General features: G+C 37.4%; 1 protein-coding gene across 1 annotated transcript in view; it reads left to right on the top strand.

Moving 5' to 3' along the window:
- Positions 1 to 16808, top strand: part of LOC120773100 (protein sax-3) — a 111224-nt gene that overhangs the window by 40583 nt on the left and 53833 nt on the right. The window contains exons 5-7 of the mRNA XM_040102071.1: positions 1889 to 2072; positions 13630 to 13899; positions 15395 to 15672. Of these exons, the coding sequence (XP_039958005.1) occupies positions 1889 to 2072; positions 13630 to 13899; positions 15395 to 15672 (732 nt within the window). The remainder of the gene's footprint in view (positions 1 to 1888; positions 2073 to 13629; positions 13900 to 15394; positions 15673 to 16808) is intronic.

Raw genomic sequence — 16808 nt, 5'->3', positions numbered from 1 at the left:
TTTTGAAAGGTATGAATTACTCACAAGGCATTTTCTGCATTAAACTGTTATGATACTCTTGCAACATGTGCCTACAGAGTATAAAATGTTTGTGCTCCTAACTATTTTGTTACTATTAGTTACACCCAAAGTATATGTATGTGGATAGATATTGAGTTAAATATACATATAGTATATAATTGATTGGTATAAAGGAGTATCGATTAATTGCAAGGCCTACAAAATGTTATTAAGTGCTTTTACTAAGCTCCAAATTAAGCGAAAGGATACTGCGATCCATACTGGAGTCTTTTTGTCCATTCGGACGATATGTCTTAACCAGTGTAGCCGCTGTCTTTTAATTCGCTGAACTATGTCAATGTCGTCGTATATCTCATACAGCTCATCGTTCCAACGAATGCGATACTCGCCGCGGACAATGCGCAAAGGACCATAAATCTTCCACAGAACTTTCCCTGGAAAACTCCTAACGTCGAATCATCAGATGTTGTCATCGTCTATGCTTCTGCACCATACGGTTTCGGTTGTAACTGTGCGTAAGGAGCTTGAAATACCGTCCCACAGTTCCCTTATAGCGAGTGCTCTCAGAGAGCAGGACTGCAAGTCGAGTCGAAAACCCTTCGCCTGTCTGTTGTGATTGCAGCTTCTCGACGTCGAACCTTCCTTGTGTTTGTTGACGTGCGTTTTTTGCTGCACGGAGGCGGGTGCGTATCTTGGTTGCAATAAGATAGTGGTCCGAGTCGATGTTAGGACTATGGAGCTTACACACGTCTAAAACGCTGGAAACGTGTCTTCCGTCTGTCGCAACTTGAACGATCTGATTGGTGGTTTTTCAATCCGGAGACAGACAGGTAGCTTGATGAATTTTCTTATGCTGGAATCTAGTACTACATACTACATATTCTGGGCCCCGGTGAAGTTCGTCCACCCGTTTGAGGATGTTTCATAATGGAGGCTGAATTTATCGACCGTTGTGCCAAAGATATCTGCTTTGCCTACCCTGGCGTTAAAGTCGCCAAGCACGATTTTGACATAGTGGCGGGGCAGCTCTCATAGGTGCGCTTCAAGCGCTCATGGAAGATATCTTTGGTGACATCTTTATCTTCCATCGAGGCGTGAATGCTAATCTCCATAATTTGAAGAACTTCGCTTTGATGAGAATTGTGGCTAGACGTTCATCCACCGGTGTGTCGGAGTCTCTCTCGCAACACAAATTCTACACCGAATTTTTGCTGCTTTATATATACGACCGCCGTAGTAAATGCCATAAGAACGTATTCGTCTCAATCCTTGTCCCGTACATCGCACTTCTTGAACCGCGGTGATTTGACGATTACGATACCTTCCCAATTAAGTGATCGGACTTTCCAGATGCATGGCCTTAAATCGTAATCCTTAACACGTTTGCTTGGGTCGTCATCAAAATGGGGGTCTCTCATCCAAAGCTGTTTTGATCTTGTCATTGAGAGTATTTTTTATGTCGCGGGTCTTAAACCCAGCGCTCAACTCTGGGGAGGGATGATTCTTCTCTCACTTAACTCACCTTCAAATGGATGTTACCCAGAGGAAGACCGAAAGTCGTGAGCTACTTGTCATTTCTAGCCACACTCAAGTGAATAGCGCTCAGAGAAATTTCTTTACTTGGGTGAAATTCTATACATGGCTCCACTGCCTTTTATTATTATTAGGCTCAACCTAACTTAGTTACGCTATTTTAGCATACTGGGGAATATATATGTATGTAAAATGCGAAGGCAAATACTTGACAATGAATCGCATACACATACATTATAAATAAATATTGCAATATTCTTTAAAAAAATATTTAAATCCTTGTAACCAAACTAACTCTCTCTCTCCCTCTCTCTTTCGACATCTGTGTTTTTAGGACGGCGTACCGTTGGATGATTTAAAAATGAAATCTTATGGACCCACCTCACGTATACGCGTCGTCGATGGCGGCAATTTATTGATCAGCAACGTGGAGCCCATCGATGAGGGCAACTACAAGTGCATCGCGCAGAATTTGGTCGGCACACGCGAGTCCAGTTATGCTAAATTAATTGTACAAGGTGAGTTTGGCAAAAAGTTTCGAAACATTAAACACAATATTACCACAAACAATAATAACAAAAATAAAACGTGCAACAAAATAGCAAAAACAACTATAAAAGTGGCGCTCAGTCACGTGAAGCAAAAACAAAAAACAAACTTTGCCACAACTTGCTTTGCCTTATCCGACACTATTTAATTTTCTTGTATGCATATTTATAGTGTTTCGTGCTGTTTTTGTTGTGCTTAACTTTTGGTTTATTGCTGGTTTACCTGCTTATTTAATTTTGTCTGCTTTTGGTTTTCGATTTTCCTCTTAACTTGCATCCTTTCGGTTTCTTTATGCGCACGAAACGTGTTTATCGATTTTCTTATTATTATTTGTTATTTGTTGTTGTTGAATTTCTTGTTTTGTTGTTGTATTTTTTGCTTTTGCTTGTGAGGATGCTTTCAAGCAAATTCAATTTGAATATTCAAGCGTTTTTGTTGTCTTGTTGCCAGAGCAAAAGGTTTCTCATGTTGCCGATAAGGTGTTGATTTTGCTTAGATAACTGTTATAAGTGGTCATGAATGGAAATACCGTTGGCTGTACGCTTGCGTGTGTGTGTGAGTATATGGAAATGCATATCTGTAAATTGAATTGAAATGTGCGTGGACACAGTGACATGTTAGCATGGCGAGATTAAAGTGGAATTCTCACTTATTTTCTGATTTTTTTAAGGAACATACATACATATGCAGATATATATGTATGTACAAATTCTTAGTTTAATGGAATAAATATGTACATATACATATGTATATTTATAAAGCATACATATATTTGAGTATTTGCTTGAGCGTGTTCTGGTGTTCTGTGGCGTTTATCTCAGTGGGTCAGAGTTTACATAAAACACTTTATTGGTAATTCATAATACTTACATACATATGTATATAATCGAAAACAAATCAAAATGTTTCAACACAATGTGTCTCATAAATAAAATTATTTTTTGTCTGTTAAAAGGAATCGTTGATGGACATGCCACAACTCTGACCTCAGGATACTAGACCACTGTAATTTCTTTCAAGTTGAGGTGACTGTTATTAAGGTATACCGATCCAATTTACAGCTTCCTTCAGAGATATGTGCATTCATTTCGATAGCAGAGCGGCCATAATGGCTCTTAGTTCGCTGATTGTGCAGTCAAGCATCTTCCTTATTAAACATGTTTGGATGGCCGGTCCGCGGCAAAAAAAACCAAAAAATGCAAAATCGATGAACTTGTGAGTGAAGACACTCATCCCCAATTTTATACTATTGATTTCATCCGAGTGAAGTCGAGTCGGTACTTCGTTGTCAGCTTGCGCTATAACGCTGGATCTCGGAACCTTTTTTTTACAAAACTGTATATAAGAAGGTAGGGTGGAATCATCCAGGCATTTTCTTCTCTACTGTCCATCTTTTGTAAGACTGAGACTGAAAAATCTCGGAGAACACACTATCGGCGGACTCAGCAAAGTGTTTGAGACTGATATTAACCGTCTTAATAAATTTGTGGGTTGATCTGATTAATATTTCTTAGTAGTTTTTGGGTATCAAGTTGGAACAATTTTGGGTATCGACCGCTGTCGAGGTTAGGTCCAGCGCGCTACCTTAGCGTGATGATAAACCTTACGACCCAAACTAATCTAACTTAATAGGAACGATTATAAGTTATTGCACTTTCTTGACTGACTCTTGCTTGACTGACTGACTTGACTTGACAGAATTTTTCCGTATTTTGTAGATGAGTTCTCAAATCGATTCGTTCTATAATCTTAATGGACGTGAGATGACGAAAGTGAGAGGGAGAAAGAGAGCAAATTAAGTAGCTGTCAATTTTGGCAGTGATGCGGAAATACATATGCTTTACTGTAAATTTGTTGCAAAAAATGTTAATCGACTTAAAGAGATAGTACGACTATGGTTCTGCAGAAAACTTGAGTTCAATGTTTTATATAAAGCTCTTCTTTAAACTTTTGGACCTTAGTCGCGCGTAAATGCTCTTGTTGCGTAAACAAGAAATTGCTCTCGGTTCGAATTTGAGCGTCCATTCTGCGGACACTCTAAGACCTCGGGTCAACGAATACAACATAAGTCAATTCATTTAACTGTACCGTATCTACGAACTAATTATCGTCAATTCGCCGTAAACGATGAGAAACGCTCCACCTCCCGATTGGTTTATTGGAAAATTCGACTGGAAGCACCATTTTTTTTTTCAAAAACGTAAGAAAGTGTAACCATTTCAAAGAATATCATAACTTTATTCCGATGTTAATAGAGCAATGGTATTACATACACAGAAGCTTGAAGAGACTTTCAAAGTGAAAGCTCTTATTGAAGAAAACTTTCTCTACAAATAGAATGACAGCGCAGTTAAGCGAGACGATTCATTTCAACTTTCAAAAAAAAATTATTAACATTTTCTTTATAAAATCCGTAACAGTTGCTCTCAAATTAATTATAAAAAACAAAAAATGATCCACAAAATCCTGTATTTATTCAGCGCCGCTATTTAGTCTCACTTAAAACTACAAAGAAAATAGTATTTTCACAATTTAGACTAATCCCGGCTCTGCACTCTCGAACAAATGCATTTCGCAAACAACAACAAAACAGCACTCACTACTTTCAGCCCTTCGTTTCGTTATACTGCAAATGGAACGAACGGAAAAAAATCGGACAAGAAAGGAACTTTTATTGAACGAATTTGCTATTAGCATAAATTTTCTAGAGAAGCTGCTGTTGCACTTAGTGGCCATTCACCGCACATTGGCGCAGTAAATAAATAAATACGGTAAGTCGGGCAGCGGCAGCCGACTTAAGGCAATGGAACGGCGCAACAATAAAAAGTAATGACTGCAATGATAAAGAGAAAGAGAAAAAGGAAGAGCAAACGAGAAAAAAGGTAAAGCCCACGGTAAAAATCGAAGTCAAATGGAATTGGCACTATGCATGTGACCGAAATATCGGCGATGCGCTGCTTGGGTGCCAGTCATTGTTGTTGTTGTAGGGATTTTCGCACAGCGAACAGACAGCAGTGCTCACACAGCGGGTTGTGGAGAAAATGTTGCCAGAGCCTGTGAATTTTCGAAAGCACTGCAAAGTGAAAAACAAGTTGAGTAAAAGTGAATGCGAAATATTGCATAAAAAATAGGAAAAATAAAAACAGAGTGATCATAAAAGAAAAGCGCAAAAATCGCGTATCAAAGCGAAGACACACATAAAATCTGCAGAATTGCATAAGCGAGCTGAGCGCAACATTAAATGCACTCCATTTGCGCAAACCGATTTGGCGAAGGTCCGAGGGGAGGGCCAGTGTGCAGGTGGTGGGGCAAATCCGCACACATATGCACAAGTGAATATATGCATATATGTACATATGTATGTGTGTGGCGTAGTCAAGTAAGTCAGCGCAAGTGCATAAGCTTAATGTGTTGGAAAACGTTTGGAAATTCACAATTTGACATACAATTTGATGTTGATTTCCAAATCTTCTCGTAGTCGTGAAAGGCAGTGACGCGGAAATGTGAGTAAAGGCAGCTTTGCTGCAATAAAAGTAAGCGAATATGAATACGCTTTCGAAATGTAAATTTAATGTACAAATTTGTGTAATATTAGCAACACTTTGACGTCTGCTGCTGATAGAAAATGTTGTGATACTTTTAATAAAAAAAAAAATTTGGTTTATATATATATGTACATATGTATGTATATGTCATATATTTCAAAAATGTCCAAATTGTGTATTTAAAATTATTATTGAACGAATACAAAGTTTATTTAAAAGAAATTAAAATGTTTTTCATGCGACTGCTTCGTTTGCTTGTGCACCAACGAATGCCTCTCACTCCTCTTCTGCAAGGACGATTCGTTGTCGCCATCTGAATCACGGCACCATGGTTTCATATGATCTACACTACATGTATTTCAATAACGCCTTTGTGTATGCGTTGAATCTGGTAGATCTTCAATGATGTATCTATCGTAGTTATGTATCTTCGTAACGATTTATGAACCTTTGAATACTGGGTCCGGCTTATGTGACTCGCCTGTCTCATTATTAGTATGATCGATAACCTTTAAGTCCCCGACTGATATCGTTTGTCATCACAGTTTTTCCATTTGATTCTTGTTGCCATAATGTTACTCGTTGATTCATCTCGTTTAATGTCAATATCTACGTTGGCTTTATCGTCATCGTGTAATGCTTATATAAGTATAGTCCTGTTATAAATTACGTTTATGGGATTGAAATGAAATACGAGTTCCTTTGGCGTAAATTTGGTGACATTACGTTGAGAGTTTATACCACATTGGTTGTTTAGAGTTCATTGTTCCATGTTCTGGACGTCTCACTCGTAAGTTATGAAACATTGAGAACAGTATTCTTTACTCGTTTGACCTGCCCATTGGCTCTCGGTTTTCATATATTAATTTTATTGTGTTGAATAACATGCTTTCCGATGAGCTCTTGGAATTGGTGTGAATGCTGTGCCTTGATCAGACGTTATTTTACGTGGTTAAAAAAATGCCATCATGTCTTCAAGTATTTTCAAGACTGATCCCATTTTGGTATTACGGGCAGCATTTAATATTACATGTATGACTTTACATACCGTCTCATTCTAGGAAACCAAAAGTATTTACTTAATTATTGTAATATTTTCTCTACAGAAAAATGCTCTGTGTCGTCGAGACATGACTTAACGACTCGCCATATAACTGCGTTTGGAACCGCAAACCTTAACTGATCTCCTACCTTATGGAATAAACTGTTGTTGTGTATCCTATAATCGGTTTTCATTTGTTTAATCGTAGCTTCATTTGTAGTTATTTTTCCGTTAGTTATGTTGCTGATTTGTTGTAAACTCTCATCTTGTAGTTGCATGGAGTAAATCCAATCGTTAAACTCTGGTGTGTGCTGGAATACTTTGTCTCCTACAGTGTTTAAACTAGTCGTGGTCTCAACTGGCGCTCGACTAAGAGAGTCGGCATGTTGCATTTTCAAACCCGATCGATGTTTACATTCAAAGTCACGCTCCTGGAGTCGCAGCCACCATCCGACAATGCGTGGTCTAAGTGGTTTTGTAGCTTTAGTCGTTGCCATCGCATTAAAATCCGTTCGTACAATAAATGGAGCACCCAACAGATATACTCGTAGTCGGTCAAGCGTCTCAATAATAGCTAAAACGTCTAGTTCATGTGAAGGATAATTCGATTTGGCTGCGTTACATCGTCTGCTGTGTCACCTTCGAGTTGAAGCATAACCCCTAATAACCCAACGGAGCTGGCATCAGTCTGCACTTCATGACCTTTTCTTGAATATAATGAAAGTAGTACTGATTGATATGAGAGCGCTCTTTTCAATTTCTTGAAAGCCATAACATGTTCGCCCGTCCTTTTAAAAATTTACCCATGCCTTAATAAAGTTGTTAGTGACTTTGCCATGCACCCGTAGTCAGGGATTACTTTTCCGAATAATCCTGTCAAGCCAAGAAATCGTCTCACTTCATTAACGTTGATCGGCTGTGGAAAAGCTTCAATAGATTTCGTTTTCTCTTGACCAGGACTTATACCTTCTTGGCTAACGACATGCCCTAAGAACTTCACTCTTCACGCCATGAACGCACATTTGCTTGGCTTTAATGGTAGCCCCGCTATTTGTAAGTCCGTTATGTTATTAACTCGAGCGGATCGAAAATCAATTAACTATCCAAAATTCTTGGACTATTTAATAAATTCATTCTTAATGAATAAAATTAACTATTTTAACGGTGGTATCCCGAAAAATTATCAAATATCTATTTATAATTATAATACCTCAAATATGTAGTTCTAAAAAAAGCCGTTAATTGTTCCAATACTAAAGTAGTTATCATTAAAAATCATTGAAAACCAGTAGCAACCGCGCTCCCCAAATTAACTGCTGCTATTTGAATAGATAAAACTTTATTACACAACTGATAAGCCAATCGAGTTCATTAGCATTGCATTAGGAGTACACACACAACCCTAAAAATAGAAACGGCGCAAAGCACAAATGTCATTTATTCGCCTCTCAAGGCATTAAATTAACCTTTTTATTGCACATTCGCGCGCCACGCACACACAAACGAATATACACATACATAAGTACGAGTATATGTATGTATATGTAACATAAGTGCCTGCATATGTAAATAATTGGTGGCCCCCTACTGGCGTTAGCGACATGCGCACCCACACACACACCCAGACACTTACACACACGCGTGCAGCCCTTCAGGTGCTTTTCGAACAATTGAAATTACATGCGAAGCGCTTGTAGGCGCCACTCAAGCAGCGTTGCCCAAGCGATCGCAGACAACAGCGCAAACAACAACAACAATTAGAATACACGTAATGTAATAGAGAAACGAAAGCAATAGCAACGGAAGTGAAACAGTTTGAGGGCGATGAAGGGGGTGCCACTGGCGTTCGTATGCATGTGTGTGCGGGGGTTGGCCCAGTGTATGGAGTTTGTGGTAGGGAGGCCTGCCGTTGACGCCACAAATGCTACCCACGCTGGGTGAGCCACTTAAATATGCGCTTATGAATATTTTGGTGGCTTTTCACTGCAGCAAACATAAATATATTGAATGAAATGCTCAGTTGTGAGATCAGATAAATAATTATATATGTATATAGAACACTTCGTTGCTGCTTGGCTGGTGAGGCCGCTATCAACACACATCAAATTGTACACAAAGTGATATGAGTATGATTTCGTTTATAGGAAAAAAATCGATTAAGTAAATAAAATTGTTTCGCAGCAACAAAAACAACAACTACAACAACAAGGTGTTGGAGTATAGGTTGGGCGTGTGTGCGCTGCTCGTGCTGTGTGAACTTGCGCACATGTATATTTTCTGTATTTGTGAATGTTTGATGGGTATGCGGGTCGCTACTTTTGTTTACAAATAACTGTTTATTTGCTTGTGATTACGCTGGAATCAATGAGCTTTAAAAATGAATATAAAAGCGCTTTCACACGACATGTATCATAATAAAAAAGTAAACAGGAAGGGCATAATGCTTTAATGCATTGTTTGAACTGAATGATTTTGTCGGCAGCATTGCACTCTACTGCATTGGAGCCAAAGCAATCGCATAAAAAATATAATGAGCTTTTCGTGGAAGAACGCAAAGCTTAAAATTCATATTTACACAAAAACATTTACTTATCTTTTTATAAACACAAGTTCACAACTAAAGCGGTTAGTTAACGACGTGCAGTCTGGCTTTTATCAGAGCTAATTTCAACGAGAAAAGTCCTAATATGGTATCTGTGAGTATTCAATAAGAATATCTAATTTATTTAACATTTAGAAACAAAAATATAGTTCAGATAAAATTATCAAAAACAAAAAAGAAGTTGACTTCTGGCTACAACAACTTTCATTTCCACTACCGATCAGCTACTTGAAGAGAAAAAAATATCAGATCGATATCTCAAAAACTGAGGCACTAGCGTATGTACAGACAAACGAAAGAATGAACGGACAGACGAACATCACCAGATCGACTCATCTCGTCGCATAATGATAGGGTCTCCGACTTTTTCTTCCGGGAATTACAAACTTCATGCCAAAATATACCGTGTTCAGGGCTTAATAATAATAAACACAGATAAAATATAAATAAATTGTTAGAATAACAAATTTTTGGATTGTTAGACGTTTAGAAATGAAAGTTTAAGCAGTCACATGCAATTTTGATTTCGTCATTTCCAAACAATTGGCAAAAATATCCTTAAAATAATGGAAATCGGCGATTTTTGATTGCTCTGAAGATAAATATTGCACAAAAAACTGTTCTGAACCATTAAATATAGCTGAGTGCGTAAAGCACCTCGATATATGGTTTCTACACGAGTTCCGCATTTTGAACCTAATTACTATTTTCGTCCATTTGCTTAGTGACACAAATATCGATACATTTGTGAAGTGGACGGTTAATGGTGATGAGAAGTACATTCTTTACGACAACGGCAAGCGATAACAGTCGTTGTCGAACATCGGTGTGTCCGCGAAAACGGTGGCCAAGCCAGCAATTGGCAGGGAATTATTTGCTATGAGCTGCTCTCCCTTTGCCAAACTATAATTTGGATCTGAACTGTCAACAGTTGGTATGAGAGACACAATCGCCCAGAAGCCGCAAGATTTAAGAGACGGGATAGGAATTATGTTTCAACGCCTAGATGTACATATGGGTAGTGAGACGCCATAACCACAGGGAGCTTGGAACTCCTTTTCCATCTATATTATAATCCGGACCTGACACTAAGTGATTAAATACTATCTGTTCCTCTCTATAGCGAAGGATTTAACTGCTGGAAAATAAAGCTCAAGTAAAGCTTATGAAAGTCGACGGTGCCAATTGTTTTGGTTTCTATGAAATTGAAATTATGAAATTACCTTCAAAATGACAACAAAAAAAAAACAGGATTTTCAATAAGAGCACTACAAAAGCTACAAAAATTGGAATATCATTGAATTTCTTTATTCCTGTGAAAGTACATTCGATTCCATTACGTATTGAACTCGTTTATTTTTTTGCATAGCTACCACAGACACGCTTGTAGAAGTCCAGACGCTGAACCTAATATTCGACAGTTATCAAGTATAAATCCACCGATAGTGCTGCAATTCGATTCGTTCAATATTCATACGAAGTTCATCAATTTTCGCTGGCTCGTTGGCATAGACCATAGACTAGACGTAGCCCCACAGGAAAAAGTATAACGGCGTCAAATCGCAGACCGAGGCGGCCAATTGACTGGGCCATCTCGTGAGATGAAACGTTCACCAAAATTGTTTTTCAAAAAATTGATTGTATCCTTCGCTGTGGGGCTTTTGGCGCCATCCTGATGGAACACATAGAATACATATTGTGGAAGTCCATATCATCCTATTCAGGCCAAAAATATTCGCTTATCATTGAGCGGTAGCGATTCCCATTCATAGTAACGTGCCGGTCTTGATCATCACGGAAGAAGTACAGCGCAATGACGCTGCCGTATGCAATGGTGATTCATGGAGTACGTGTGGATTGCTGCCTGACCAATAACGCATATTTTGCTTATAGAGAATGCCATTCGGCCATAAATGAGCCTCATCGCTGAAGATGATTTTTCGATAAAAATCCACATCATTTTCAAATTGTTGCTCAGCCCAATTCAAGAACATAAACGATTCTGTTGGTGAAGCGGCTTCAGTTCTGGCATCAATTTATTCTTGTAAGGGCGTTGGCCAAGATCTTGTCGCAAAATTAGCCACGACGACGTCACAGAGATGCCCGACGCTTGAGAACGACGTGAAAGACTGATTGGGTATTCCTCAATTGATGCACTAGCGGATTCAATATTCTCGACACATGGGCACTTCTTTGACTCACACTGGCACAGGAATATTTTGTACTGTTCGTGTGGATTAAAACTTTTCCACTAGACGCCCAAATATTGATCTAAAAGGACGATTATGACGACCTTAAATTGAACGAAGCGCTCTTAAAATTGAGGCCACTAACTCAGAATTTTGGTAGTAAATTTGAAAAATCTCGACTCATTATTGGACCGTATACGCTTCACATTACATTACATTACTGAAGGGAAATCTCAAAAGAGCGGGAAGAACTATGGCGTTGTTTTTTTTGTATGTAGTGTCTTTATTAAAAAACCCTTATTTTCTTCAATCCATAATAATTATTTTTAGTCAAAACATACATATGTAACTCTTTGATATGATTGAAAATAATTATTAATATTGCCAAATTGGCTATAACTTCGGGTATTTCTGAATTGTTACATCAATGCTCCAAAATATACGCAACATTTTATGTTACTACTTCATACAGAAAAATATTCATTGTCGAGTGATTAAATATTTAATTATTCTAACATCAATATCAGTCAAGAGTTTTACAATAAAACCAACTTAAGTAATATTTATAAAATAAGTTTATGAAACAAACACTAATGATGAAAGAAATGAAAACTAATTCCGATTTATATATCGATTCGTTTTTTTTTTCTTTTTGCGTTCAACAATACAGAAATGAAAGGACATGAAAATATGTTTTTATTTTTATTATTAGGTCTACAACTTTGCTTCCGCCGTTTTTTTTTTTTGTAAATTTAAGGCTTTATTGTATAAAAATATACAAATATATATGTTTTTTTAATAAAACAGATGTTTTTAACAAATTTGTATTTTACTCTTAATCTTTTGAACTTAAATATTTTTTTTCTAATTTTTTATGTCGCTTCACGAGTTTAGTTATACCCATTTAAGTATCTGTTTATATGATAAACAACACATACATACATATATGTATGTACATATATTTGCACTTCTAAAAAGTATCACCAAAAGCTTAAAATTGCAAAAACTGTAATTTCGTTCGGTAACGGGAGTAATTAATTACTTTTACCGCCACTAAAAGAAACTCGAACAACAGTGATAAAAACGTGAAATGCACTAGTTATTTGTATATATGTATGTATGTATGCATGTGTGTATGTAGTGGCATGTGCAAAGTTTAACGAGTGGACAAAAAGCACTGCTGTAAACTTTATCTCATTCACAGCGAGTGTCTCCCATAAGTGAGAGCACATTAAAAGCTCTTTAAAATAGTTGACCTGTTAGTTTAGTGGCGTTTTTTCACAGCTGCACACAAACATGCTGCAAAGTGAGTACGCTTTTTCTTGCAACACGAAAGTTTTCATTGCGTGCTAAAGCAAAAATAAAATAGAAATAAACGAGAGTATAAAAATATAAGTCAAAATAAGAGTAAATTAAGGCATGAGTAGCAAATTGCAGGCGAGTAGTTTAGACTACACCAGAAGAAACAAAAAAAAAATCTACGAAAAAGTGCAACAACAACACAAGTGGCGCTTTGAGAAAAATAGTTAAGATTTTTTCTCATTAACCCGGAGAAGTACCGCTCTTTTATGAACTTAAGTACCAGTACTTAGCAGGACAACAGGAATTACCGTTAGCGTTGAGAGTGACCAGCAGTGACAGCGCTGCTGCTGCTGCTCCATTTTATGTGTGTATGGGAGTGTGCGGGACACTTTAAAGAAACTTAAAACTATTATTGGAAAAGTTTTGCCGGCTCCAGTCTGATTTCTGGCGTGGGTGCCCGAGTGACAAAAGCAGCGGTTTCTCGCAGACTTATCCACTTGCAGAAATCTCCATTAACTTTTGCGCTGCGCCACTTTGCTTAGACCGGCAGTGCTATGTAATTGCTATTTATGAGTAACGGTACTTACGCAGACAAAGCTCGGTGCATTGCATAGTTGTCGCTTTAATTGAAAACTTTATTAATTTCGCTCGAGTATTGCTACTACTACATACATACATACTTTCATAGACAATCAACCCTTTTAATGTGAACTTTATATATTTCAGTAGAACTGAATTTTATCTGATGCTCTCGAGCTCATAATTTTTCAATTGCGCGCACTTGTCGCTTTTTAATACGATTTCATTTAATTTTCACCACTCTCTTTCTTTCCTTCTCACCCGCAGTCAAGCCGTACTTCATGAAGGAGCCGCAGGACCTCACCGCACTCTCCGGCCAAACGGTGCAGTTTCATTGTCTCGTAGGCGGCGATCCACCGCCGAAAATACTATGGAAGAAGGAGGAGGGCAACATACCGGTGGCACGAGCGCGAATACAACACGACGACAAAAGTTTGGAAATCACCAACATTTCGCCAGCCGATGAGGGCACCTACGTGTGTGAGGCGCACAATAGTGTCGGTCAAATAAGTGCACGCGCCTCGCTGACAGTACACGGTAAGTACATTGTTATTACTATATAAGAGAGCGGGGGTGTGGGTGCTTGGAGAGTGCAAATTTTCTAAATTTTGCTATTAATGGTGTGCGCGGGTACAACACGCCGAGAGCCGCAGGCATAACTGGTCTAGTGGTTTGAAGTGAGTACATGGTAAAATGGGCGCGTAACTTTTCTAATTAACGGTTTTTGGATGAACTGGTGGAGTTCGTGATTTTAATGTGAAATTAGCAGAAAATAAAAATTATAACTAGAATTTGCAAGAGAAAAATTTATAGATTTTTTTGTTTAAAAAAATTAGTGTGACATTTTCGGTAATAATCCATAATAAAATATTATGAAAAGTATACTTTATCGTATGATCAAATTTGACCCGGACTGGTCCAACAGTCCATAAAAAAATTAATGTGACATTTAATGTAAATAAATATTTCTAATAAAATAACAAAATAATAAAATTTGACAAATATAATATACCATATGATCAAATTTGACCCAGACTGGTCCACACAACAGTCCATAAAAAAAATTAATTTGACATTTTCGGTAAATAAATTGTTCTAATAAAATATTTTGACTAATATACTTTACCACTTGATCAAATTTGACCCGGAAATAAATAGTTTTAATAAAATAACAAAATAAAAAAATTATATAAAAATAATTTACCATATGATCAAATTTGACCCGGACTGGTCCACACAACAGCCCATAAAAAAAATTTATGTGACATTTTAGACAAATAAATTGTTCTAATAAAATATTTGTACAACTATACTTTACCATGTGATCAAACTTGACCCTGACCGAATCGCAATTTCGGTGAGTGTACTTCATCACGTACACAAGTCCATCCAACTCTGTTACTGACGATAACGTTGAAGCAGTTCAAGAAGCATTGAAGAAGAATCTCTACGTTTCTAATGGATCGACTCAATGCATTTTGGCTAGTGTTTTGGGTATGAAGCATGTCAATGTAACCTTGTGTCAGAAAACCTGAGACTTATGCTAAAATGGCGTCGAGTAGATAACGCTAAAGAGGTGCTCGAAAATATAGTCTGAGGACATTTCAATCATCAAAAGTACCACTACAGGTGACAAGGCGTTGATTTCTGAAAATTACATTGAAACTGTTCAACAAAACCCAAAATTTGCTAAAGACACTGAAGGTCATCTCAGCAAAGGCTCAGTACAAGTGTGCGAAAAGTTGGACTTAGCTTTAGACTGCTCTTATTGGCTCAGAAATTTGTTTTAAAATACTAGAAAAAATAGTTCTTCTTGTCAGTCCGGGTCAAATTTGATCTGTCAGTTCACTATAATTAAAAATATTTTTTAGACTTTTGCCTTCCATTTACCAGTTGATTTTTAAATTTAAAAAATAAAAAATTATAACGAGCTAAACGCGGGAATAAAATACTTTATAGTGTATTTATATGTATAATTTCAATTAATTTCTTCCGCCTTCTTCACACACACATTTCCCTTCCATTCTTACAGCGCCACCCACATTCGTTGTGAAGCCGCAAGACAAAAAGGTCGGCCTCAACGGCGTTGCGCAGTTTCCTTGCGTTGCCGATGGCAATCCACCGCCATCGGTGTTCTGGACAAAAGAGGGCTCCTCGACGCTGATGTTTCCCAACAATTCGTACGGCCACATGCATGTCTCCGTCGAGGGCACACTGCAATTGAGTGGCGTGCAAAAGGACGACGCCGGCTACTATGTGTGCTCGGCCTTTAGCGTGGTGGACTCGACGACGATACGGGCATTCTTGCAGGTGAGTGATGGCCATAGCACAACAGACATATGTATTTATAAGTATATTTATGCATATAGTATGTATTTACTTGTACGCGCTGCACAAAAGTGCTTGGAAGTTGTAGGTAAGTGTTTGACAAAGCGGAGGCTAGCGCACAGTACGTGCAGCTGGCAACGCTTGAATTGCATTGTACTGAAGAAATGAAAATGTTCGCTGGCCAAAAAAGTATAAATTTATATATATGTATGTGTCTACGAGTATATACACTGCAACTAGTATCATGGCAGAAATATTTAAAATTCATTCTCTTTAATTGCATGCTCTCTTTTTGCAATTTAATTGGATCGAATTACCTTTGCTGGCCTTAAAAGAGTTCCAGTTACGCTTTTTCCACCTTTGAAAATATCTTTTTCACATTTCATTGCTGAAATTTATTTTTTGCCATAATTTATTTTTCAATACCAGCATATCATTTGGTCGTATTTGGCAGCCTTTTCAGTTGTCCTTACGGCTTTGAGTTACACATTGTCATGACGAGAGACAATTCGTACGGAATTGTAACCATGGTTGCCTTTGTGCACACAAAGGATTGTAATTTTACAAATTTTTTTTGTGCATTGTTTTTGTTGGTGAGCGCACAAATGGCTCCGGTTAGCAGCTTCAATGGAAAATGAAATTTACAAAAAATATTCGGAAATTCTACTTGCCATCTACTAATAAGTATGAACTTAAAATCCTAAAATAATTATAGAATACCCAGTGGAAAAAATTTAGGCAATATGCTTTCTAAAATTACCTTGTCCAAGTCAAATTATTTCTGGTATTACTTACTGCTATATTTCCAGTCTTTATAATAGAAAAACTGTTGAAACTTAGCAAAAAAATACTATCTGTAATCATTAAAATTTAATAGTTTTTTACCAATAATCAGCAAGAAAATAAAACATGCTTCCATCTTTAATTCTAAGCTTCAACAGTTCTTTTGACAACTGCTCACTACTCATACTTAATTAAATTTCTGTTGTGTGAATTTTAATATCCTTATTATTTGGTTTCTGCGTGTGCCCCTTTGTCTATTTGTAGGCAAATTTTACATCTGCCTGCTAACAACAGCTTTGTTATAATGAATACCACATTCTTTCTTGTCTTATTTG

This window comes from Bactrocera tryoni, chromosome 3 (genome assembly GCF_016617805.1).
Source record: "Bactrocera tryoni isolate S06 chromosome 3, CSIRO_BtryS06_freeze2, whole genome shotgun sequence".
Classification (NCBI taxonomy): domain Eukaryota; kingdom Metazoa; phylum Arthropoda; class Insecta; order Diptera; family Tephritidae; genus Bactrocera; species Bactrocera tryoni.
This window is presented reverse-complemented; position numbering and strand designations above follow the sequence as displayed.